The sequence below is a fragment of the Bactrocera oleae genome, chromosome 2 (assembly GCF_042242935.1).
Source record: "Bactrocera oleae isolate idBacOlea1 chromosome 2, idBacOlea1, whole genome shotgun sequence".
In the NCBI taxonomy this organism is placed as follows: domain Eukaryota; kingdom Metazoa; phylum Arthropoda; class Insecta; order Diptera; family Tephritidae; genus Bactrocera; species Bactrocera oleae.
In genome coordinates this window covers 15,418,476-15,445,995 of record NC_091536.1, presented here as the reverse complement: position 1 = coordinate 15,445,995, position 27,520 = coordinate 15,418,476, and the positions used below count along the sequence as shown (strand labels likewise).

Genomic DNA, 27,520 nt, shown 5'->3' with positions numbered 1-27,520 from the left:
TTTTTAGCTGCGACCTTCGTTTTAGGTATACATTTTTTTTCTTTTTGCGGCGCAGCAAGAAAACGCGTACTTAATACGAAACAAAATTGAGGATAATGAAAAATAAATCAAAGATAGTTTAGTAACATTAATTGAAGGCAACTAAGCGCTTCATTTTATTATATTAACGTGTTATTTATGTGTAGATGTATATTTCTTTTGTTTGTGTATTTTAACATAAACGATTATTTTTGATATATTTTCTGTTATAAATATTTAAATATTTTTAATGTGTTTATCATTAATAAATTAAACGTTAACGTAACATGAAAATGTGTATATTAAAATAGAAACTTAGTAGCTTATAAGTTTAACAATTAAAGATATCTAATAATTATGTATGTATGTACGTGTATTAGAAATAGGTTTTTCATTTTATTGTAATTTTCTGCAGAAATTGCAGCCTTTTAGTGTACAGAAAGTAATTTTCAACAAAGTATTACTTAAAATTAGAGTAAAACGATGTAAAAGAGAACGGAGCGTTAATTAGAGATGACTGTTGTGGCTATAACATATTTACAACAAAAATTGCTAACTATGCATTCAAGCAAAAATAGCTTGAAAAACGACTTTTTCGAAAAATAAGCACTAGATGAATAGTTATTATATAAAATTTGTTGAAGATTTAAGCGGAGAAATGCTATATAAAATTATAATACTAGTTATAGTAACGCTTATGCAGGTTGACTACTGATAAGTCTTTTCCAATAATTTAGTTTTTAATAATTTTTGTTTATAGGAGTTATTTTAGATTGGCTTTCTTGGAGTTATGAGTATGCTCAATTTTGCTTACCCTCTAGTTTAGGCGTAAATTGAAGGTTCGCTTGCTTTTTAACAGTTATTTAAAAGCATAACAAACACCTATAAATTGCAGTATGATTTTTTTTAGTAAAGAAAAAAATATTCAATGAAAATAATAAAATAAAGCAATAAAAAAGTAAATAATTTGAGAGAATACTTAAAAAAATATATGTATATTGAAACGTAATAAAATTTATATTTCCATTTCTTTTTAACGCCCTTCGTAAGATATCTTAAGGTAATTTATTTATACTGCTATAACCTTCAATGTTATAGTGCAGAAAGTCAACTTGCTGGAGGAACTAACAAAAGTTTTGTGTTTCCATTTTTCTTCTTACTTTTTTTTTTTTTGGAAAATAATGTTTCAACACTAGTTATTAAGCCGAAAGAGTATATATGTATATATTTTATATTTATACTTAATGAAAAATTTGTATCTACAAAAATTATTGTGAGATTGCTTTCGCCTAAGCATTTTTTTCAGAAGTAGGATTTTATTGGTTTTTAACAAGTTTGACGTGAATAAGCTAGGGAGACAAGTACCATTGTTGCACGCATGAAAAAACAATTTCGAAACAATATGGATGGTATACGATTTCATTCCCGATATTATTTTTGAAACTCTTCACAAATTGCCTTTTTCATCTCGCGTATCATTGTTTGTTTCAATGGTTTATATTTCATTTCAACTCTTTAATTGCAATCAAAATCTAGCTTTGCACGACGCATAGTGCCTATTTAAATTAAAGCCCATAGCTTTTTATTTTACTACGTTCGATTTGGGGTTCCGGGAATAGCAAAATAAAATAATTACAGTAATGAAGTAATGAAGCAAAATATTGAAATTATTTTCATATTCTTAACACACGTCAACTAAGCTGCTTAAAACAATAACTGCCTTCATTTGTTGTTGTATTGTTTCAAATACATTCAATCTTGCAACAACACTTCTTTGCCTTGTAACACCATGGGAATAACTTATTTATTTAAATTCTAGAATTTAAGGAAAACCGCAGTCATTAGGGGGAGTTCACATACAGCAAATGCATGCTTTTCAATTTCGTTACAGGCTTTTTTCTTTACTTTTGATTTCAATTTCTTTACATTTGCTTTACTAACATTATACACAATGCCGATCCACATGTATAATTACATTCTTTTTATTGGTATGTTTGTATATATTTATATTAATCGATTTAAATTTCATTTTATTTTGCAGTTTCAACTTCATTGGTTTTTGTTTTTGTTTTATATATCAGTTTTGGTAATAATTTAAGAATATATAGTAAAATTTATATTTAGCATAAATACCACGTGTTTGTGTGAGTGCGTGTTGATGTAGGTATGTATGAGTGTATTTGTGTGTGTATGTGTTGTATTTGTTGTAATTAATGGTAATGATTTAATAGTAGTATATAATTATTAGTACTTTTATTGCAGCCATATTGGATTTTTCTTCATCTGTCTTGCTTGCGTGTTTTTATCGTTTCTTGCTGCTACTTTTTATTGTAATTCAGGCCTTGTAACTAAACTCTTTTACGATTATGTTAGGTATATATAAACGTTTGCCTGTAGTGTCTCTTGTCCCTTGCTTAATATAATATTATGAAAATGTAACTTATAACTGCATTTTTTGTTTTTGTTTTTGTATATATGTTGTTGCCACGCTTGTGGTGAGTTGCTGGTTTCTTCACCTCATTTAAATATGTTTTAGCGCTTTTTTTCAGTTTTTAAGTTTTACATATGCAATGCTTTGCCTACTACTTTCGGCGTTTGGTTTTGACTTTTTTTCGGCGCCACATACTAACAAGCTTGTTGTTTTTTTATATTAATTTTTAGTATATATTTTCACCTTTATCAAAATTAAGTTAGTTGTTTCATCCATCACATTTGCCAATCAAGTCGGTGCGACGTCGTTCACTAAGCCGTCGTTGAAAGCCCACGTATACCTGCAGATAAGCTTCACATTTATGCGACAATCTATGCGTGATTCTCCTTCTTAAACGCCGCCAATTTAGCTTGTAGGTGTTGCAGGCGATTCGGCGATAATTCAGGCTTCTATAAACGTAAACAAATGGTTAAAAAAATTTTAGATTTTTTTCCAGTGAAAATGTTAAGCAGAAAATTCACGCAAACTCACATCTCTTCGTATGAGCGATGACATCTTTTGCTGCGCATTCATCGAGTTCAAATTGAGATTCTCATCGGCCACTTTATTGTCCACGAGCATTGTGTGCGTGCCGCTTATGCCGTCCCCGTTGCGACCGAGATTCGCCTTCGAGATGAGATGATTCAAGCGATCCATCCAAAAGTCTGGATCGGCTGTCTTGGCACCGCCCGCGCTGCCACCACTACTGTTGCCCAAACCGCTCGCCGTTGTTGTTTGGTATTGGAAATTGGCATCTGTCAGATAAGAATAACGTGATGAGGCTGCGCAAATCAACACAATTGGTAGCGTGGAATGTACAATTGGTGGTGGAAGTGGTGTTGTGGCGTATGTGGTAGTTGTTGGAAAATAAGTTTTTTATGTATATTTTTTTTTTCGTGGTGGTGTATGTGGCATATGCAATAAAATAAAGGTGTTATGTAAACCAATTTTATTAGTTATGTGTCATTTTAGTCGATAATTTAAACAACCGAAGGTGCTTTTTAATTTTTGTTGCTTTATTTTAAGATAATAAAAGTTAAAGGACATTAGTACAAAGTGAAATTATAGAAGAAATGCAAATTTTAAACTGATAATAGTAGGCCAAAATAGTGGCCCAAACGCCATTGTTTACTTTTTTTCATTCAGCTCTATTAATATCTAATATTCTCATATGCTTAAGCTTTTTACTCACCTACGCGATTATCACCATTTTGTGCACGCTGTAAGCCGTCGCCCGCACCGCCGGACTGTGCTACAGCGCGTTCGATATCGGCCAAGCCATCTTCAATGTACTTCTGGAAGCTGGGGCTGGCGCCTTTGAGGAACGTTGTCAAATCGATTTCGGAATTTTGTACCTGGTAAAGAAATAAACTAAAATTAATATCAAAAAATTCAAAATATTTTTTCGGGTATTTTCTCAAGAACCTTCAAAAACAAAACAGAATTCTTCATAAAAGACACAACGTGACTAATAAGATATGGCAAAACGTTTTATGTTAGATGCAAACTGTTGGCTGATACGCTTTTCAGATTGCTAACAGAAATACAGCTGCGAGGGATATTTATAATACAAATTTTCCAAAATGTTGACAGCATTCTAATAATGTTTTAAAACTGAGTTTTTTACCGACCCATTCATTAAAATTATTCAATTAGCACATTAGTTATCTACTTATACAAATAAGCTACAATATATGTTTAAGCTCTATAACCCACCTTAAACTCGTAGAGTTTTAGCAGTCCTTGCTGCTTTGTTTCCTTATCTGAGATTAATTTGAATATCTGTGACATTGTCTCGTGCGTTTGATTCGAGATGCGTTTGCCATGCATATCCTTAGCCGAGGCTGAGCGTTGTGGTGAGGCGCTCGGTATGTGACCCTCCTTAGCTAAATTCTAAAAGAAAACATAAAATTCAAAAAAAGCAATTCTTTGTTAATTTGTTCAGCGTAACGCACCTTTAATATTTTTATCAAATAGGTATGTAGCTCTGAGTGTGTTGGTATCTGATTGAGATGATTCAATATGGCATTGCCTTTCACTTTGGCCATATTGTGAATGATCGTCTTGACCGTGCGCAAGGGCGTGTCGGATGGACGAGTTTGCCACCAGCTGCTCGGTAAGGCCAACATAAATTCGTGCACCTCCAATATGACGGCATCGTAGTTCAGTTCATTGGTGCGTTCCGGCAACATTTTCACATTACGCCAAATACATTTCATCAGCAGATCGGTGAATTTAGGCAAGCCAGCTACCGGACAGGTTTCGCGCAGCAGACGTATTAACGCGCTGGAAATTATAAGAAGAAAGTAATGATAAACTTTCCAATGCAAATAACGGTTTCACATACCAGTTTAAATTCGTAAAGTTCGCTTTATCCAACACCTTCAAACAAATACCGTTGATAACCTTATTATATTGACCATCATCGCCAGTATTCAGCTTCTGATCGGCCATGAGATTTAGCAGTGCTGACATTAAATTCTTGATGCAGGCAACACTCAGCGTTTTACCCAAGGTCTTTGAGTGGAAAAACGAGTAGAGTATGGATAGTAGCGGTTGATATACAACCAACGACTCGGTGATCGGCACCTGTGAAAGATTCTTTATGAAAAAAAAAGAAACGTTTAGGTTATGGAATATGAGCTATGTAATATGGGGCATACCTTGAATTGTGCCAACACATTTTGTATGAAAATTTCCTCATAGTCGCGGAGTACGGCCTGCTTTTCTGGTGAGTCGATGATCTCGGCAAGTTCGCTAATAGCAGCGCGCGCTTTCAAGGTATCCACGCTGCTTATTGACTTGATCAATTTGATTAGTTGAGGATCGTGCTTGGGGAGGACATCAACTAGGCTGCAAAAATTGGTTAAATAAACAATAAATTTTAAAATATATATTTAAACATTTTTATATAATAAAAACAAAAATAATTAACTTTTTACTTAAAAAACAACATGTTACAAAAGTATAAAAATATTTAAAATAAATATTATTGAAGGTATACAAAATTGAAACTAAACATCAGTTACCATCTCCCTCCCAAGCAAAACACACTTACTTGGTTGGATGCAAACTGCCACTACTGCTACAACCGAGCCCACCGCCACCATAACCAGTTGCATTCAGCTGCTGTAGGTGGTGAATATGTTGTTGAGGGCTCATGTACGGCGATGCACAACTACCACCAGCTGCAGTCGCTGACGTTGGCGGCGGTGTATTGTGCACACCCTGTTGCATATAATGCGAACGCGAAATTAATTGCTGGAATTTTTCCTCCGGATATTTGACATTGTCACGTGTCGGTATTACTTTGATGGGCTCATGCAGTAGTGACACATCAACTTGTGGCAGCACCACCAGCTGCATTTGATCGACACGTACCCAACCTTTTTCAATTTCAGCTATTACTTCGGGATCCAAACCAAAGGGACCATTCGTTTTGGCCGGTTGATATTGATACTGGGTTGATGCGGGCTGATCGAATGTCCTACAGGCGTTGTTGACGAAGAGTTAAACAAAAGACAAAAGCGAATAACAGTTAATTGTTTAATATTTTATATGTTCTACAGACTAAGTGCGTTAAATACTAGCAAATGCAATTTTTGTTGGGTGTAATGCATTGGACGGACAAAAGAACGAAGCTGGGGGGGGCGTATATAGACGCGCGCTGATTGTGTATGCACTTGCATATGTATGTAAATGTATATTTACATGTGGAATTGTGATTTAATGTGGATATCGAAATCGTTTTCGAAAGTAGTATGACACTTCCAAAAATGTATGGTTGATGATATATAAAAAAAATATATAGAGATATAAATTTAAATAGTTATATGATTGTTTAGCACTTTTTTTTATTTTTTTAGTATTTTCGAAAATCTGTAAAATCAAAGCAGGCTTTAAATTAATCTAAAATAACAAAATATTAGCAAAACTCAACAGAACTTATGAAAATTCTAAAAAACAAAAAATATCTAAAAAAAAAATTTTTTTTTGTTCCGACTATTTTTTGCTGTAAACTTTTTAACTGTTTATAGATTTCTAGAATTCAGTTAAAAGTTGTGTAATTTTATTTTTGTATTCCTTAGTGTTAATAAATCTTAACCAGACAAATTAACATCTAGCAAAAGTTATTATTTTTATTTACGTATAATATATTATCGGATTATTGCCAAAAATATTATTATTTAGAAAAGCCTAAATTTAACCTTTTCATTGTTATCATTATGTTTTCTTATGCGTTTGAGAATTTATATTACCTTTTACTTGTAAAATGAAAACATGAAACCACTTTTGAAAAATATTTCAATATTTCCCTCAAACATCAGTATTTTTTTTAGTGTCAAGGATTTGTTATTATGATTTGTGTTTTTGTTTTTAGTATATATCTGATGAGTCTAATGCAAGCGGAACAAACGAAAACGTGAATGCCGCCAAAAAAATACAAGCGGGCAACGATTACAGCAACAAACAATGAAAGTGAATACAAAATATGTGATCAATGATAAAGCAAAAGATAAAAAAATAAAACAACAAATAATATAAGCAAAAAATATAAAAAAATAAAAATGGGAAAACCAAAAAGTTATTTAATATTAGAAAAATATAACATAAAGAATTACTAATTACATAAGCTTTAAAAGATATAACAATATATATAAACAAAGTGGGACTAAATTATAATTAAGCGAAACATATTTAATAAATTCGTGTATTGTAGAGGATATAAATAATAATAAATATAAAAAATGAAACAAAAAATAAAATAATATAATGATCAAAATTAAATTATAAGAAAAAAATAAAGAAAACAAAAACAAAAATAAAGAGAAAAAACTTAAAAAAAAAAACTATAAATAAAAAATAAATTTAAAACAATAAATAAATAATAAAAAAAAATATATATACAAAATATTACAAACAAGTAAGGAAGGGCTAAGTTCGGATGTAACCGAACATTTTATACTCTCGCAAAGTCAAATGGTATACTCGTTTGAGATTTCTTTGTGGATTGACTGATATTTTCGGTAGAAGGTCAACTATAGGCACTGGGGTCCATATATTTAGTACTTAGGGGTTTGAACAGTTTTGGTTCGATTTAGACAATTTTTGGCCGCAAGGTGGCATACTTTAATTGCATTATTTACGCAAAGTTTTACCCCGATATAATCATTGTTACCTGATTTGCATAGTGGAAAGTGAAAGAATCAGATGGAATTGAAAATGGTGTTACATGGGAAGTAAGCGTGGTTGTAGTCCGATTTCGCCCATTTTCGCACTATGACATAGAAACATGAAAAGAACGTTATGCACCGAATTTGGTTGAAATCGGTTGAGCAGATCTCAAGATATGGGTTTTCACCTAAAAGTGGGCTGTGCCACGCCCACTGTCTAATTTGGAACGCGGTTCCTATAAAGCCAATTTATACCATCTCAGAGATAAAATTTAATGTCTCTGGCGTGTTTAGTGCTTGATTTATCGCGCTTTTAGTAGTTTTTAACAGTACCGTTATATGGGGAGTGGGCGGAGTTGCCACCCGATTTCAACTATTTTCACACCGTCAATAGAAGTGCTAAAAACATTTGCTTCTAGTGAATTTTGTTGTTATAGCATTAGCGGTTTAGGAGATATGCACATTAAACCTATTAGAGGCGGGACCACGCCCACTTTTTAAAAAAAGTTCTAACTGCAGATGCCCCTCCCTAATGTGATCCTGTGTACCAACTGTCTTGTATCTTATTGCGGAGCTTAGTTATGGCAAGTTATTTGTTTTTGATTAATGGCGTTTTGTGGGCGTGGCAGTGGTCCGATTACGCCCATCTGCAATACCAACCGTCTCACGGTACCAAGAAACATGTCTACCAAGTTTCATAAAGATATCTCAATTTTTACTCAAGTTAGAGCTTGCACGGACGGACGGACAGACGGACGGACGGACAGACAGTCACCCGGATTTCAACTCGTCTCTTCATCTTGATCATTTATATATATATAACCCTATATCTAACTCGATTAGTTTTAGGTGATACAAACAACCGTTAGGTGAACAAAACTATTATACTCTGTAGCAACAGGTTGCGAGAGTATAAAAATAAATAAATAAAAAATATTTAAAAATATATATATAAAAAAAATAAAAAGAATAATAATATACAAAATTTAAAAAAAAAGAAAAATATTAAAAATAAATAAATAAAAGAGCAGAAAAAACAGACAAAAATTAAATAAACTAAATTAAAAACAAAAAATCTAATAAAATAATGTGTAAGAGCAACAATAAATAATGCTAAAGAGTCCAAATTGCACACATATAAGAACAATTAAAGCATATTTTCGTATATAATTATCAAAAAATATGCTTAACTTTATAAAATTTGCAAAATGCTAAAATAAAAAGCCCAGTTTTTCAATCCAAAAACGAATTTTTCGAGTTGCATACAAAAGCATTTGTATACACAACAATAACGACGATAACTCTAACTCTATATTGGAAGTAACGGTAGAGTTTTATAATCATTAAGATAAGCTGAACATAAGCCATGACAGCTTAAATAGTTATAACTTACTACTCTAAAAACTGCACAACTCGAATATATTTTATTTTGTTTCACAAATTTAACATTTCACAGAAAAAACATATTTTGAGATTATATTATAACTGCTGCACTGCTTGTTTTTTATAATAAAATATAACTGTGGTCACAAGGAAAAGACGAAAAATATACAATTTGAAGCTTTAAAAACACTTTTAGCTGTTATTCATTGCGAAAACAATTATTTTATTGTATTTTTAGATAATGAAAAAAGTTGTTAAGTGCTGCTGACAACGTTTCTCGAACTCGAGTTCAGCACTCAAAGCAATTCATCTTTTAATTTAGTCGATTAGTAAAGTGCTTAAACTAATACAAAAAGTCGTAATTGTAAATCAGTGTTGGCATTAAAAATTTTTTATCAAAACTCAAATATTTTTGTTCCAAGAAATATTAAAATATATATTATTGTTAAAATTATTATATTTTTAAGTTTATTCATTAAAATTAATTAAATAAACTATATAATAAATATATATTTAGTTTTGCACATAACAACAAACTCTGCTAAGTGACCGAATTGAAGTATTAAAGCTTTGAAATCTTAAATCTTACGGTTTTTACATTTTTTATACTTTTTTTTAGAAAATATGTTTCTCAAGTTATTTTTAAGAGATGTGAATAAATAAAACTGCAATTTTGGAGTAAACAGCAGTAGTTACATTGACTAATTTTACATTAAAATTTATGAAAATATATAAAATTAAAAAAAAGTATATATACATATAACATATAGTTTAAAATATATTTTATTTCTTTTAATTAAAAATAAATACTGACGAAGTACTTATATAAAATGTGATACACGCAACATTCAAATACACGCAAAAAAATTTTGTTAGTGTAATGTGTGACGGTTAATTTGCATAAAATTCCAATACGAAATTTAAGTGAATGTCACGCCTAAAAATTTTAGTATGAAAATACAAAGAAAGTAATAAGCAGCGGATAGGAATAAAAACGCAACTTAAAATAAAAATAGCTAAAACAATAAATAATAAAAGTAGAAATGTTAAAAAGGGAAATTACGCTTGTCTTATGAGCGAAGTGGCGCGCTTGTCTTTTTCATCCGTACTGGCATTTGCTTCATACGCATTCGTTTGCAATTGCACACTAAGAAGGTGAAAATTAAAATATTAATTCTTGTTATTGTTATTGTTATGCTTTCGTTTTTTTTTTCTTCTTAGTTTGCTTGTTTTGTTTTCTCAGTTACGTTAGAGAGCAGCAGAGCAATAATATGTGAAGAAATTAAAAATGTACAAAAAACATATGGGGTTTAGCAAAACGAGGAAGAAGATCTGCACTACAATTATTAAGAGAAATATATAATTTAGTAAACAATTTTGTTTTTAGTACAATGATTTTGTAGTAATACATATAAGCATTTAATTGTTCAAATATAAAATTATATGCAAACGTTTCGAGAACAATATCGTAGTTTCAAGTAGAATTTAGTACAAAATTTAAAACAATTAGTAACGAACAATGCCGAGGCATCAATTTTGACTGCGTCTGCATTGTTCAGACATTAATGTTAGCCAATCTACCATTTACATGTAAGACTACATACCCAAACACACAAAATTTGCATGTTCGTTAATTAATTTGTTTTTAACTTTTTACGTTAAGTTCACTATCATAGCCACATACACTTCATAGCCACAGCACTCACCTTGCTGCCGGCATTGGCTGCTCGTCGGGTGGCGGTAGCTCTTCGTAAACGCCATTCGTTGACGGCTCATCGATTTCAATGCTATCCTGCTGCACCACGTGTGCGCCCGTTTTGGCACCACCACCTACGCCGCCTGCACCGCCGACTACCACCGCTGTCGTCGTATCTGCTGCAACTGTTGTGGGCTTGCGCGTCTTTTTGGCGCGTTTTATGCGTTCATCCAACATGGACAGGTCTTTTTCATTTAGTTGTCCAATCAGCTTGTATACCTTTTCGCCAGCTAAGAAATATGCCTGTACAACTGAATTCAATGCTGCATTACGCACCGAATTATCACGATCGGAAATGTGCCGTGCAATCTCTTTCAATGCCACCTGTTGCGATGGCTGGCACACCGTTAGCCCATAGTTCTCAATCAAATAGCCGAGCTCATCTAAACATTCGGTACGTTGTCGCGCATTCTTAGACTTGAGGCCATCCATAACGTAGGCAAATACTTTTGTATAAGGATAGACGAGCAAGATTTGGCGTAACAGGGAGCGTACACCAACACGTACAGCGTCTTTGGGATCGCCGAGCTATAGAATATGATATTTAAAAGTTCTAAAAAATAAAATTAAGATTAAAAAAATAATGTTTACCTTTAAGAGCAAATGTGGTATGAAAGCGCTGCCCTCATTCTCTGCCAGTATATACTCCATTTCAACCAATGTCTGGAAAACTTGATTAAGATACTCGAGGCCCTTCAGCAAAACTGAAGGATTCGTATCGTAAAAACGCAGTGAAAGCCATTTCAATATTAAATCCAGATTACAGACTAATGCTTTGCTGTTGTTGGGCAAATCTTCGTTCAAAGCCTCGATCACTTTCAAATGGTACCTGAATAAACGAATTTATGGTTAAAAATATATTATTGACACACCGAATTAATGAAATAAAAACATTCAATGCCACAGTAAACTTCGTATTAAATGCTAAGGAAAGTGATTGTATTAAAAAAGACACGACTTTTATATAATATATTTGTCTATAAATATAAGCTCAATATAAGTTTTGAAATTATATGTATAGCAAATTAATATCTCATTTCCGTTATCTATAAATTTTATTGATTCAAAAACTTCGTCACGTGTTGCTTGGTCACTCACCTAAAGTCGTCGTGGAACATGTTGGCCATTAGTCCTTTGTTAACATTGGCCGTTGTCATTTGCTCGCGCAGCAACTCGATAAATTCCTCCCGAGGCGTTGTGAAAGTCCACTTCAATACCCGCATTTTCTGCTCGTCAATCAAACGTTGATTTTTAGAATTATTTACCGCCAGTAGTGGTGACGTGTCAACGTCTTCGTCTTTTTTACGCGATGAACCGCCAGCCTTGTCTGCCGCACCCGCAGCGACACCCTTGGCAGCAGCGTTTCTCTGTGCGCCACCGCCGCGTACTGTCTTCTTTGCTGGCTCTTCAATGGGTGCCTGTTGTTTGCCCTTAGGTAACGGTTTCATCGGCAAATTTGGACGCGCTTTATCTAATGCCGCTTGTATATCCTTCTTAGATGCGGGTTTCTGCTTATCCAACGCTTTTACCATATTTTCGAAACCCAAATGTATCATTATGCCCAATACCGCCTCGTTGGCATTCTTGCGCACATCGACATTGCGATCACAGATGTGCGCATACAAATGCGGCACCATCGAGGTTAATTCCTCTTTCGGTATAGATTTGGGCGGCATTTGTGGCAAGCGCTCGGCTAGCCAACCCCATAGTTCAGATTTAAGAGCCGGTGAGCCGGTTTTCAGCGCATCGGCAATCATTTCACTTTCGAAGAATTCTTTGTAGCCACCTTTTTCGCCAAAACTATTGATACAATTCAAAGCGGCCGCGCGTACAGCGGCCTTATTATCGCCGAGTGCATGCAAGAAACCGGGGAAAAGTGTGCGCACATGGCTCTTACAGCTCGAACCCATCGCAATAGCGAGCTGTTCACAGATGGACATGGCGGTTTGTGCGATTTTTGCATTTGAGTCGACCAGGCGTAACGCCAGTGCTGGCGCTAAATCACCAATTGTTGGTTTAATCAATTTAGCTTCACTTATAATAGTTTGTAGTTTATTGAGACCTTCATTGCGTGTCTTCCAGTCCTTGTCGGACATCTCTTTCAGCAGCGTCTCCGTGATTTGCGGTGCAATATCAATGCGTGGCAACATATCAGCCAAATTAATTTGCTCTTGCGGCTCATCATCATCGCCTGCGTCATCGTCCGCATCACCGGCACCAGCGCTGGCAGCTGCCTTCTTAACGCCTCGCATCGGTTTTGGTGGCTTTTCGCCTGCATTCTTATCCATCTCTGTTTGTATTTGTGACTTCAATGCAGGTTTCTCACTTTCGAAAAACATCATTAGAGTACTACCCATGTACATGGACATTGTGCCAAGTAGACTGATAGCGGCGCTACGTACTGTAGGATTTGTGCTTTGCACCGCCTTACGCACATCATCCAGCAGCAACTTGGGTTGTATTTGAAAACCAAACTCCAGTATGGCTTTGTTCACCCAATTCAAGGCTTCTGACTGCACTTTCGGTGATTTCTGTTCGAAGGCGAAGGTGAGCACACGTCCAACTATATGCTCCAGTTTGGTAGCTTCAGCAAAAGCGGTCAACACATCAGCCGCGGTAGTGCCGTTTTTAATGTCAGCCAATTTCTCCGTCACTTCATTAACAACCAAATCGCTTGTGGTTGTTGTTAGCGGATAAGTTTCGGCCACAATGCGTATGATGTCGAGTTTATGCTTTAACACTTGGAAGTTCATCTCCTGCAAGGCAATTAGGCAATATTATTAATTGTAGAAAGAATGATTTCAAATTTTCAATATTACCTTCAAGCCCGGCTTGCGTGCGCTAATCGTACGCACAAGTACCTGTGATACGCCCGATTGCTTATTGTCAAAATCGCCAATCGTTTGCAATAGATTTTCGCACGCTGCCAAACGGTTCTTCCAGTTCGTGTCAATCAAACCCGCTAGCACATCGGCCGTTAACAATTCCTCAGCTTTAGCTTGAACCTCCTCTAGTGACATTTCACGCTCAGTGGTCAGCACTTTAACGCTGCTGGCAGATTTGGCGAGCGGTGCGCCACCGCCTGCAGCGCCACCCACCGCAGCGCGTTTGGTTACTGGTTTTTTATTGCCTGCGGTGGCAGGACGTGACACTGGTTTCGGTTCGGTAGAGCCGCTACGCGATGATGCACCCGAAGCCACATTACCAGCTGACGAAGCGGCTGCCACTGAAGTTTTCGATGCTGGCGCAGTAGCTGGGCGCTCCTTTTTGACGCCTACCACTTTCACTTTAATTTCAGCCTTTTCCTGACATTCCTTGATTTTGGCCATCTTTAACGCATCTACCTCTACTAAGAAAGGTCCAACGGACTTCTCACCCACCAGCTTAAGAAGTGTGCCCAAAGCTTCGGCTGAGGCGTCACGTACTGTGGGATCAGGTTCATTTAGTGTCTTAATCAGTGTGGTCACAAGTAATTTTAGTAGTTTTTTATTGATTGCCGTTGGTTGCGTGCGTGCAATTGCGCGCGCTAGGAAGAACGCCGTTTCAGATTTAACGCTAGGATTTTTGTTGCCCAACGATTCTACAATGCATTCTTGCATCGCTTCTAGATTCGTAGAGGGATAGATTGCATCCATGGATTCACGTAGTGCGGCAACAACGTTGGCTTTTTTCTCTTTGAACTTCTCCAAGAGCGACGGAACGCATGCCTAAGGAACAGAATGGCACGAATATTATTGATATTCAAATGGTCTTCAATATCATACACATATCTTAAATCATATAACTTACCATAGCATAAGTACCGAAACGTTTGCCCAACCCATTGGCTAACATCGCTAAGCTCTTGCCGGCCATTGCCACCAAAACAACATTGCTATCCTTTGTGATAACCTTTTTGAGTGTGTTTACCAGCACTCCGTACTCGCCACTCTCCAATTTCGGATTCTCGGTTAAAAGTTTTTCGAGCGTTTCTAATGACTCCTTACGCAACGTCCATTTCTTCTCCTCCAACTTTTCATAGAAATCTTTAGGCATCTTCGAGAGTATATCAGCGGGATCGATGAGCTCCATTGGATCAATGCATTCTTCACCCTCACCATCTTCATCTTCATAAATAAAACCAAAACAACAAAAGTTGACAAACTATTGTATTATAAAGGTGTGAAAATGACGGTTTTGACGGGTGTGTCTGGAGCACATAAGAATTATACAAATGTATGATTTTGTTTAGTATACGAAATTGCCGCCATACCCAATGTGGCGTGACAAAGTGACAATTAAAACAATTCAAAAGCATTAAAAGCAGTGCATATTTATCGCATACGAATATCAAAACAAAAACAATCGAATCGAATTTTCTAAATCGCTTTGCTCAATATTTTTTTTAATGCTGAGCTCATTTGGGTGGGTGCGCGAAAAGCGGAAGAATATAAAGACTGAAGAATTTTTTATGGGAAATCGTACACATATTTCGTGTATATGCGAATAGAGTGTTAATGATCCAGAAAGAGATGATTTTTCATTAATTACTATATTTTTGGTATGTTACACTCTAAAAACTAATTACCTCAAAAATTGTAGGGGCATTTACAAACTATTTTTAGTTATTGAGTAGGCAAGATATATCAACAATTTACGCCAGTTATTCAACTATGGCTATATGCGTAGTTTTTGAAATTCCAGTATATCATTAAAATCCTTTATTTGAAAAAACGTTAACTTCGGCGGCATCGAAGCAATAATACCCTTCATATGAGCATTTCTTATAGCATAAAAGTGTATAAAAAAAATTGTTCGCGTGATTTCTTCGAAGATTGTACCTTTGCCTTGAACACTAATCCGTGCAAAATTCCGTGAAGATATGTCGCCAAAACCAAAATTTTTTAATACAAGGACTGCATTTTACTCAATAAATTTGTATGGCAGCTATATGCTATAATGCTCCGATCTAAGCAATGTGTTCAGAGATTGTACCATTGTCTTGGATAAAAATCCGTGCCAAATTTCATGAAGATATCTCGTTAAATAAGTAGTAAGTTTGCGATACAAGGGCATCCATTTGATTGTCCGATATCGGCGGCTCCGATAAATGAGCAGCTTTTTGAAGAAAAAATAATGATTGCAAAATTTGAAATCGATATCCCAAAGACTGAGTGGCTCGTTCGCGTATATACAGTCGGCAGACGGACAAAGATGACTAAATCGACTCAGTTCATCATCTGATCATGTATATATGGTATACACAGAAATATCCATTCGAAAGTTATTATTTTTTTTTTGGAAGAATTAGAGAGCACTCAAAATCATTTGCTATAGCATTTCTGGAATGGCGTTTCAATGGAGCTATGTTTATACGTGGGATAGTGTGTAAGATAGTTGTATATGTGTGTCAGGTGACATTTGAGTAGTATCATGTGAAGAATTCTCTTTGTACAACGGTATCGTGTGGGAATAGAAGTATAAACTACATTTCGAATCAAAATATTAATATTTACCATCTCCTCCTTCCTCCTGCTCTGCGGCAGCAGCAGCAGAAATTTGCTGTTGTTTCTCCTGTTGTGACTTCAAATATCTGTAAGAAAATAAATACAAATAAAATACATAACAACAAAAATGAATAGCTGCACATGTTATAATACCTTAACGGTTCAGCCTTTTCGCCCTTTAGTTTGTCGAATTCATCTTCGAGCTCCTTAAGCGTGACCTGCGGCAATGTGGTGATTTGTGGTTTCATTGCGGCGCCAATCCAGCTGAAAATTTTCAAATTGTGGTTAAATGCAAAAATCAAAATTAAACGTATGCGACTTTGCCACACTTACCGATATATTTCGATGGCCAATTGTTTGCCCTCGTCGCGCACGGTTTTGTCACGATCGCTCATTAGCGGTGCTAGTTTTTTAATTAACGGCTTTACGCTTACGACTTTGTTGCCGAAATCGCGCAGTGCTAATGTTGTGGCCGAAACACAGGCGGCAACAATTTTTGGATTTTTATGTTCCATACCCTTTACGAGTTCCTCAATAACAGCCTCGTGCTTTTCGATCTCAATATACATGAGCGTCACTTGCACAGCCAAATCTTTGGTTTTGGCTTTCGGTGCGGCAATGCATTTCTGCACAATGCCGGCCATAACATCGCCCACCGTTTTACCGGCTTGACCGCAATTCTCCACAAATATTAACGCCGCTTCGAGACCTTTTTCCTGTGCGACCACATTTGAATCGACGACCATCTTCTTAATAAGACTCAAAAATTTCATCCATTCCGGCGATTTCTCATCGTCAATTTCACGAAAAATTTTCGCTGCTTCCTCATAACCATCCACGCGCGCCTTCCATAATTTGTGCACGCAACGTTCGTCCACAGGTAATTTCTTGTATTCTGTATCCTCAGTCATGTTGGTATTTATTCAATGTAAATAATTTGATTTACGAACTATGAGCTATGAAAGTGTGAGATTGTATTTGTAGGTATGTAGGTATGTGACAAATGATAAAAGGATATGCACAATGCTCGATATAGCTCCACTGCAGCGGTAAGCTATAAGTTATGCTGTTTTTCTTTTGAATTTCGTTGGCGTAGTAGATATGTGACTTAATCTTGTTTTGTTGGTGTATAGGCTTCTGTTGCGCTGTTACTGGCTTTGCTTGAGTGTTGCTGTAGCTTCGGTTGCAACGTCTGAAATGCGAATGAGAGCAGTAAATTAGTAGAAATCTGCTAAATGGAAAAATCAAAAATCAATTGAAGTACATTGAAAATTGTGAATTGGAAATAGAAAAACCAAAATGAAACTGTGTGCTTTTTACTAGTTGAATTTCAATTAAACGAGTAGTTGTCGAGTGCCCAATAAGAAGGCATGAGAAAATAAGTGTGGAAAAATGTAAACCAAACTAAAGACTTGTAAATCAATGAAGCATGATAGCTGTCTTGCCTTTTAGTGCACCGTACGACATGAGTATGTGCCAATCTTAGCACGAATCATTGTATTTCCTATTTAAGTTGGTTGTCTGTCAAATTTGGGCGTTATTGCGACCGGCCAAACAGCCTGCCTCGCTGGGAAATTGATTACCTTCATGGTTCAGCGGAGTTACGGGCATAAAATAGACGAATTGAAAATTGAAAATTGCAAATGTGTAGAAGATGAAGGAAGCATTATATTAAGTAAATGCAGCGGCTGCCAAAAGCGGTATTTGATGATATAATATACAATATTAAATAAACATGAGTGCATGTATATAAATAGTTATGGTTGGTAACATACATATACACATATGATATATTATATATTGAATGAATAATTTTAGTAGAAATATATATAAAATAAACTTTTTGAGAATCTAAAGAAATTCTAGTTGAAATATAAATATTAAATTTGCCACGAAGTTTGTAACGCCAAGTTGGAAACGCGAACTCGTCGCTGATATTGAGATATCAATCAAAAATTTTGCGCACATACTTTTCTCCGCAAGAAGCTGCTTACTTGTCGGCACCACCGTTATGGCACCACTATAGCATATAGCAATCAAACAAACAGTTCTATCAAAATCAAGTCGTTGTAAGCAAAAGTATTTTATTTGACAAGATAACTACACGAAATCTCACAGAGATTATTATCCAAGGCAAAGCTACCATCTTCGAACATATTGTTCAGATTAGACCACTATAGCTGCCATACAAACTGACCGATAGACATTTTATACCCTTTCATGCTGTAAGAAGTGCACATGTGAAAGGTGTTATAGCTACGGTGCAGCCGATTTTAACGTTTTTTTTTCTTATTTTAACTACATCCAAGCGTCAGTCGTACTATCATATGCTAATATTTTTTCCATTATGCAGCGTCAAAGAACGTTACTATTTGTTTATATGTGCATATATAGGCATGTCGGTTTTTGCAGAAATTCTATGTATTTACGCTGCTCACAGGCTTTTTAAAAGCATTTCAAGAAATTGTAGAACGATGGCGCCTCATTAACTTCAAATATCTGGGCAAATGCAATTGCAACAGCACACATATGCATACATAAAAGAGATATAACCATAGCATCGGCTAAAAACAGAAAAAATACACAAAAAAAAAAAATAGATCCGCAAAGTCTAAATGGAGCAGAAGTGCAGATACATTCTCAAACGCACCCTACAGAGACGAGCGCTAGTTCGAAACTGGTTCAACTCCGAGTAACACTAACATTCGAGACTAGTAGAAAATATATATATTACTCCAATACTCTAAATAGAAGCTGGGAGTTAATACGTTGTAATAAAAAAAAACGCAACTCATCTTACACAATAATTAAATTGCTCCAGTTTTGAATCATAAAATTTACAAGCAAAGTCGTTTGCATTTCCCTGCAAGGTGCCTGCACAGTGCACACCATAAATGTGTATCTAAGGCTGTGAGCATGTTACTGAAGTTGCGAGTGCCAAGAATCCAAATTTAATTCAATTTGAATGCAGTGTCGTAAAAATAACTAAAATATCAAAATGAGAAATCGGCATACTGAGACTTTACAAGCGCTAAGAAAACATAAATAGCGCACCGGTGTAACAGTTCACTGAAATCGCTTTTAAAATAGTTTTAACTAAACAAGAATGTGTCGTATTTTATGGAGCTGAATTTTTGTGTTGCAAGCACACTTGCGTGTTGCAATAAACAAACAAGTGGCGAGAAGTAAAGGGACAAGTATTTAATAAAAACAACACCTTTTTTTTCTTAAATAATGTTAAAATATACAATAAAGTAGCAGTTGCTGTACAGGTAAAAAAAAAAAAAGAAAGAAGCGAAAATCTAATTTTAAAATTGGTTTGGCATATTACAGGAACACTCGAAAGGTTCTAAGTATCGGCTGGTGCAAATTTTTATGGTATTTAAATGAATTTTTTCTTTTGAGTACCTGTGATTTAATTTTATATAAAAAATTATTCTAGCAAAGCAAGTTTAATCTTCTAATTCATTTTGAGAATAGACATTTTTTGCCAAGCCGTCTTTATGTCACATATTATAACGCTTACTGCTACAGCAATGTCTCAATCAACTTTAGACAGCATGCGTAATAAATCATTTATAGGTTTCTATAAAACCAAACTATAAAACTGCAGAGCGCTTATTCAAGAAACTTTAAGTTTCTTAACATTTCTGGTTTTTGCATTGTTTATGTTTTCATAACACACCAAAAGCAGCAAAATATTGGTGGAAGGCGACACTCGCCTTTTCGGAGGCCCAGCAGCTTTGCTACAATTGCTAAATGTAAATATGGCGATGCGGACACTATTTTTATCTTGCTTTTACTTTGCATATAAGCATAAAAAGTTTACATATATATGCATTTAAACGATAAGAAACTTAATTATTAATACACATATAAAATATTTATTGCAAGTAGAACAGTAAACAAGAAAAAAACGTTAAATTCGGTTGCGCCCTGCACGAATACATGATTCCATACAGGAACTTGATTTTGAGCGGTCAGTTTGTATGAAAGCTACATACATATATGCTATCTATACTGGTCCAATCTAAATAAGATAGAATATTTTTTCGAAGATCGTATCCTCGCTTTGGACAATAATCAGTGCCTAATTTTTGAAGATATCGCGTCAAATAACAAAATTCCTCTATTATAAACATATTAGGGCGAGTTACTTAAGGTTAGATTAAGGTGTCGATCCTAAGAGGAACCTCACTTGTAAAGCTACTATAACGCCGGTCTATTGTGGTACCTAAAAAATCCCAAATACTGAATCTTAAGACTCTTACAAATCGTCAAAGCGCTTTGAGCCCATTACAAATCTGTTGAGACGGCTAATGTAAGTCTACCGATTTGTTTGAGTCTCAGTCTTGTAAAGGCTGGACAATGGAAGATAAAGTGCCTGGATTATTTCCACCTGATCATTCTCTATACAATTTTGCCAACTAACGTGCGACAACAAACCTACCGGCAATGTCCACGGCTGCTTTTTCGACCGCCCTCCACCAAACATATGCACCATAAAACATTATTGGCTTGACTGCGGTTTCGACATCTCGAAATTTTGAATTCGTAATACTCACATATAGAAACTGTAAGTGTACTGAAGAAGAATACAAGTAAAGCTGACGTACAGAAATTCTACATATTGAAAATCCATAAAACAAAATCTGCTACCGAGAATTTCTTTCCAATACACAAAGATGCCATACAGTAGTCAACAATAGATATAAAAGAAAAACCAATATACTTGTATATGGGTACATAGTGTAATTAACTATGTAGGAAAACAGTAAAAAAATGTCGTTGACAATCGGTTTACTCTAATTCTGCATTGTTATGAAAGTTTACTGGCTTCATAATGGTCATTGATTGTCGCATGAAATACTGTGGTCTTTTGCGGTTTTGGCATGCGAACAAACGTTGGAAGGAAATGAAACGTGTAGGGAGGGAACATGTTTTTAATCACAAGAGTGCATCAAAAAATGTGAGCACTGATGTAGTGAAATTACAAAGCAAAGCAAAACAAATAATTGTAATTTTGTGCCAAAGGTCCCGTTTCGAAGCAACACCCACACCACACCCGACAAACACGTCAACAGACAAGCAGATAGACAAATAAACCACTAGAACCACGACTACTCCTCCATGGGGTTCAATATTCCAACTAACAGTTTTATTTTTACTCATAACATACCACGTATGTGTGTCTGTAAAGAGTATGGGGAACGGCGTACCTACCTTATGTGGGCACTCAAACTGTTTAGCCCAGCACGATACAAGGGTACGTGTGTGCAGTTGTTTGCTTCGAAATTGATTTATATTGCAACAGTAGAGTGAGCGGAAGTGATTTTTGTAAAGCTAGAATAATGACACGGCGTAGGTGTATTGGCTTGGTCATCGGATGACACGTCATTGCTACCTAACAGTCATAAAATGTCAAGCAGCAAATTAGTAAAATAGCAAATAATTCTCGTTTTGTAAACTTTGATGGATTTCCGCTTTGTCACGAGCGTCCAAAATGCTTAATTCAAATCGATTTTTCATAGACATAGAATTCCAATCTAAACTGAGCATTGTATGCATAAATGTTTGCACAAACATTCATACATAGTTAATAATATTGTATACAGTTTTATCAATTTTTGTTTAAAACCACTTCCATCACTACGACAACAACGGCAGTAAACGAAAACATGGAAACAATTACGGAAGGGCTAACTTCGGGTGTAACAGAAAATTTTATAATCTCAATTTGGATGGGAAATATTTTCACGGGTTGACAAAACTTTATTTGAAAAAATTTTGAGTGCTAATTCAATATTAATTATGCGACGAAACCGTCAAGGGATTACAAGCAGATTTGGCATACACTTTGTTTAATTACTTTCTTTGCGTCAGAAGTATTAATATTAAACACAACCTAATTTACTGAAATGAGAAATGTGATATAAACTAAATCCAAACCCGATTTTCGCCACCTTTGCCGTCAATACATTTTATTACCAGAATAAGATGCTCTCTTAAGATAACTTACATATTGATTAGTACGAAGTGTGTTCAAAGGAAATGGTGAATTTTGAATTTTTATGAAAATACTTATTTATTCATCAATATCTATTTTGTTCTCTTCAAAGTAATACCCCTCGCATATACTACGCTTATGCCAACGCTTTTTCTAATCTTCGAAGCACTTCTGAAATGCGCTTCTCGGTTTCTTTAGTTTTGGGAATAGGAAAAACTCGCAGGGAGCCAAATCTGGTGGTTGAGGCATGATTACGGCTTTATTTTTGGTCAAAAAAAATCACAAATAAGCATTGATCGACGAGATTCGAGAATAATTTTTTTCACTGTTTCGATGTTTTTTTTGCTTGTTGACGTGATCGCACCTCCAGGATGCTCATCGTCATCAATAACTTCTCGGCCCTGTGTAAAGCGCTTGTACCACTTATAAACTTTTTTTTGAGAAAAAGTGGACTCATCGAATGCTACCTTGGAGCACTTTATTCCATTTTAATGCAAAATTTAATACATATTCTTTGATCCATTTCTTTCAAAAGTCTCAAATCGAAGACTAACCTTTTCAAAACTCAAAAACAAACTAATAATCGAAATTGGCTCCTAATGCAAGCACATGATAAACAAATGTGTCCGATTATAACAAAAGCATTTTATCGATAATCGTATGTACACAGCCCGTGAAAAATCAAAATTCACCATTTCCTTTGAACATACCTCGTATATATGGTATTAAGATAACTAGAACTTTGAAAATCCTTATATTAAGATGGGGGGCATGGGACGCATTGACCCGATTTTAACATATTTTAGCACCAGTCCACCTTTTTAAAATGTTTTAGTCCACTAGTGACCCTCACTACTGCAAACCCTACACCAAACTACATTTGTGTATTTTAATTTGAAGTTTGCTCCGCAATACCAACCAAAGAATACGTTTACAACGTTTTATCACAATTTCTTAATTTCTTCTTAAGGGGATATTTTAGTCTATAAATAAAAAAAAATCGATTTTCAAGAATATGTCTACAAGATTTTATATAATTCAAATTATTTTTTGGGATATAGGTATACGCGAAACTTTAAACATGTTTTTCTCGGAGTCCAATTTACCTGAAATGTTTAGTCTTCTTTATAGACTTGTCTATATCTGGAACTAGCCATATTCTAAAGATCCTAAATTAATAATTTTTTTTTTAATTTTTGGTTTCAGATTGCTAGGAGGGTTGAAGTCTTGGGTATGGTCACTTGCCAATTTTTTGAAAAACCCCCACCCACTTCACCAGAGGCTAATTCTTGAAATTTTTAATTTTGGTTTTTTACTGTATTCTTGTAATGTTAATAATTATCTAATAAAAACACTAAATAAAAGAAATAAGTAATAAAACTGTGTTACTGATGGAAAAAATAATTTAAAATTGCAAAACTCATAATTTTGTAGAAAATTACTGGTTTTTGGTTCCTTTATTTTTATATATCTTAATTTCATTATTAATATTGTTTTTTTTTTTTTTTGTTGGAAACGCTTAACTTAATCGAAAAATTAAAAAGTTCATTTTGTGAAACTGTGAGCTTTCCAATTTAAAATGTTTTTTTAGTGAGTTATTATAAACATAAAAAAAATACAAATTTGCATTAAAATAGTCCACATTAAATCGTTAATATCTCTTTAAGGATAGGTACACAAAAATCGTAATAGACCTTTTTTGAAGAGCATTAAATTTCCTACAAAATCCACAAAACGAAATTTTTTTTCAAGTAGTTAGAGGCGAGATATGAATTTTTCTATCTGATAACAAGAAAATAATAGAAAACCAAATAGAGGTATCTAACCAACCAATTTTTTTAGAAATAATTCGTTTTATTTTTTGACACACCTATACATATATTATATACTTAGAGTTTATCTTTTTCTATTAGTTTTAGGATAGGTGTACCATACAGCCGTTAGGTGTACAAAACTATTATACTCTGCAGCACTATGTTACGAGAGTACAAAAAGCAATTAAAAATTATTTTTTAACTAGAAAAAAAATCCAGTGAAATAGAAATGTCTACAGTAAATATAGCATTGTTAGTCTGGTCATTTACCTTTCGCACGATTTCATGCGAGAATGCATTTTATTTCTCTCTCCCTAATACTCTCTATCTACTCAAAATTTACATGTGGATATGATGCAGAATATATGCATTTTTGTAGGATATGTGAAAACATAGACACAATCTCTGTTTTTAACACATAAAAGCACCTGTTCTCTTCGTCGACAAACAAAAGTATTCACAAAGTCAATAAAATAAATAAAATAATTCCTTTTTTGTTTTGGTATTTATTATTTTATTCAGCGGTATAAATTATCAATTCACACAAAAAAATAAAATAAATAAGCAATGTGAATAAATCAAAACCATATTTAAACTAATCAGTTAGATACATATATATATATACATACATATGTATATGTACGATAGAGAATTTACATTAACGTGAAGAATCTTTGACAAATAAAAAAGTTTTCCACAAAAGGACTTGGATTTGATCGTTCAGTTTGTATTACAGCTATATGCTATTGTTGCTGTCCGATTTCGGTAAAACTCTCTAAACGAACTAAGAGACACAAACAATTATCAACTAATAAGCAAAAGCCCAGGCAATAAACATGAATACATATGGATATAATCCCCAAGATGACGTATGTAAGGCAATAAAAACAAAAACTTTGAGTCATTTCTGGCGTGTGAACGAGTGTGTACCTGTTTAGGTAGACATCTATTCACATTTTTATTTTGATGAATGAAATCATTCAGCTCATAGAAAGCAATTAGGAAATATAAGGATGGCTTAATATTAATATAAAATTACTTAATATACCATATAAACGAAGGTCTTTAATCGGGCACCCAAATAATTCATATTAAATTAAATTGGAATTCGCACAATTTAAATACTAAAGAAATTGTAGATACCTTCTAAAGGATTATTAGTCTTTTCCAGCTAAAATCAAAATAAAAAAATTTCGTAACTGAATATATAATCCTTATTCTGTCATATTTTTAAATTATAAAGGATGTTTATGTACATTAAATCAAATGTAAATTTGGCAGCACTTTTAACCGGGGCATAGACAACCCTGACTTTATTTTACAATTTCTCTCTATGAATTTTCTCTCCCAATATTTTCCTTTTATTTCGAATTAACGGAATGCTGGTATTGTTTTTGTTTTCTTTTTTTATAAGAGTGGCGACGACAATAGCGCTGCAAGGGAATTCACTATTCTGCTACCTATGCACAACAGATTCGAAAAAGTAAACATCTGCCGCTCTGGAGTTGGGCAACTGGGTGAAGACAAAATAAAAACTCATTCGAAATCTTAAAAATTGACAAAGTCGAAGAAAATTGGAACGAACTGAATACAAAAAGTTCATCATAATATCACGAGGTGAAAAATATTGAAATAATAAGCAAGATATTAAATATTAACTTACGGTTCAACAGTAATAATATATAGGCCAACACAGCTCTGCTACTAATTAAAATCTTATGAAGTACTGAGATTTATAAATTTTCTGCTGCGTACGGTCAAACTTTCAGTTCAATCTGTGCATCAGCAAACAGCTGCTTCAGATTGACCTTTAACTCACTCCTCGAGTGCACTTAATCACTTTGAATAGTAGTTTCACTCCAAGAACTATTTGGTTATTATAGCTGTAAGCAATTTGCTAAATTATAAGTGGATTTACAAATGGAAATTCACTATATTTACACGAAGAATCCACTATATTCGTCTGCGTTTGTCAGTTGATAAACTAAATATAAATCTTTCCGTTAGCCCGATTTTTACAAATACAAATAAGGTGGACCGTTGAATGTTTGCAGATGCAGCGGCGTAACAAACTTCGATTTTTCACCAAACAAAAAACTGCCGTTTTTTGCAACGACACACACGCGCGCACCAATGTACACAATATTGGAAAAACCGCAGAGGCGTAGCAATGCAAAATTTCAATCAAGAAAACACGCTATTAGATATTTGTATGTGTTTCAAGCAAATTTTCGACTTATAAATTTTTTACTAGAACTTTTACTTGTTATTGTGTCGTATGGTATTGAATGCAGAGAGTTTTCACAAACAAAAAATAAAGTAAAAATTGTAATTGGACGACCACAAAATTACGTCCATCTTGTATTACTCAGTTTTATTCAATAAATGTATTTCTTGAATTCTGAGCACTGAAACTTGGTCTCACTCCGTTGACAGAGTTGCTCAGATTAAGTGTTCAAATTGTATTTTTTTTGTGGTTTTCGCATAAAATTAATTATGCAAAAATAAATGTATTTACGATATGTGGAAGAAAATCACGGCAATTAATTTAATTAACTATATTTTGTTGTATTGCAAATTTTTAATGGAGAGAGTTTTATTTCAAATATGTCCCCATCGACAATGCCAATTCACAAAAGTTAAATTGGCAGCACTACAGAACATCTAATAGGTATTGCCATTTTACAATGTAAAAAATATGTTTTTAATAAGAATACAAAAATTGAAGTTAAAAGGTCTGTATTAAAATTAAGTTTTTCTTAAAAATCTACTGATAACATTACTTAGTATTGGTAATTAAAATTACGTATTATAGCGGCTCTTTTGTGACGCTTCCAGTTTAGATGCTTAAGCAATACGGCAACATTGGGGGTTACGGGTTAAGGGTAACTTCAAAAAGTGCGATAACTCACCAAATCAATGATATGAAAGGACTTTATAGGAGCCGATATCAAAGTGGGATAATGAGCGTGGCACCGCCCACCATTAGGTGTCTATCCCAGGAGAGGACTTGCTCCACCAATTTTAACTAAATTCGGTACTTGACATTATGCTGACATTCCTATGATATGATGTGAAAATGGGCGAAACGGGTCACAACCACGCTTACTTTCCATATGATTGATTCTTCCACTTTATCGTGTTCAAATTAAGCGCCGAAGCGTCTTTATGATATGCCCAGATACCGAATATGTGAACCTCAATGCCTATGGCTGACTTTATACCGAAAGTATCGGTCAATATGTAAGACATATTATTAAAATTCGGAGAATGTCTCTCCCTGATATGAATATATCCTCATGTCAAAAATGAATTAAAATTGAGACTTTTTCTTGACCCCATATACCTAACCTACTCCTAGCGGACTTTATGTCCCATTTGTCGGTCAGGGTGTGTGACTACGTGACGTTGA

The 27,520-nt window shown here is 34.5% G+C and overlaps 1 protein-coding gene and 1 long non-coding RNA gene across 4 annotated transcripts; one reads left to right on the top strand and one right to left on the bottom strand.

Moving 5' to 3' along the window:
- Positions 1-386: 386 nt before the first annotated feature.
- Positions 387-25,910, bottom strand: msps (msps cytoskeleton-associated protein 5). 3 transcript variants are annotated; one of them, XM_036378061.2, is made up of 18 exons: positions 25,772-25,910; positions 16,621-17,479; positions 16,441-16,551; positions 16,297-16,373; positions 14,591-14,907; positions 13,621-14,508; positions 11,900-13,557; positions 11,393-11,630; positions 10,752-11,329; positions 10,109-10,192; positions 5,547-5,975; positions 5,152-5,341; positions 4,836-5,089; positions 4,444-4,774; positions 4,205-4,381; positions 3,681-3,843; positions 2,981-3,270; positions 387-2,898 (listed from the first exon to the last, which is right to left on the bottom strand). In XM_036378061.2, the coding sequence occupies exons 2-18, from the start codon at positions 17,196-17,198 to the stop codon at positions 2,821-2,823; spliced, it is 6,441 nt and encodes a 2,146-aa protein (XP_036233954.2). In that variant the 5' UTR covers positions 17,199-17,479; positions 25,772-25,910; the 3' UTR covers positions 387-2,820. The 3 variants fall into 3 exon arrangements, with proteins under 3 accessions (XP_036233954.2, XP_036233955.2, XP_036233956.2); XM_036378062.2 differs by having other exon boundaries at positions 2,981-3,243; XM_036378063.2 differs by lacking the exon at positions 10,109-10,192.
- On the top strand, positions 25,468-26,472 carry LOC118683767 (uncharacterized). Its single transcript, XR_004979642.2, has 2 exons — positions 25,468-25,725; positions 25,782-26,472. It is a non-coding gene; the product is annotated as an uncharacterized lncRNA (long non-coding RNA).
- The last annotated feature ends 1,048 nt before the right edge of the window (positions 26,473-27,520 follow it).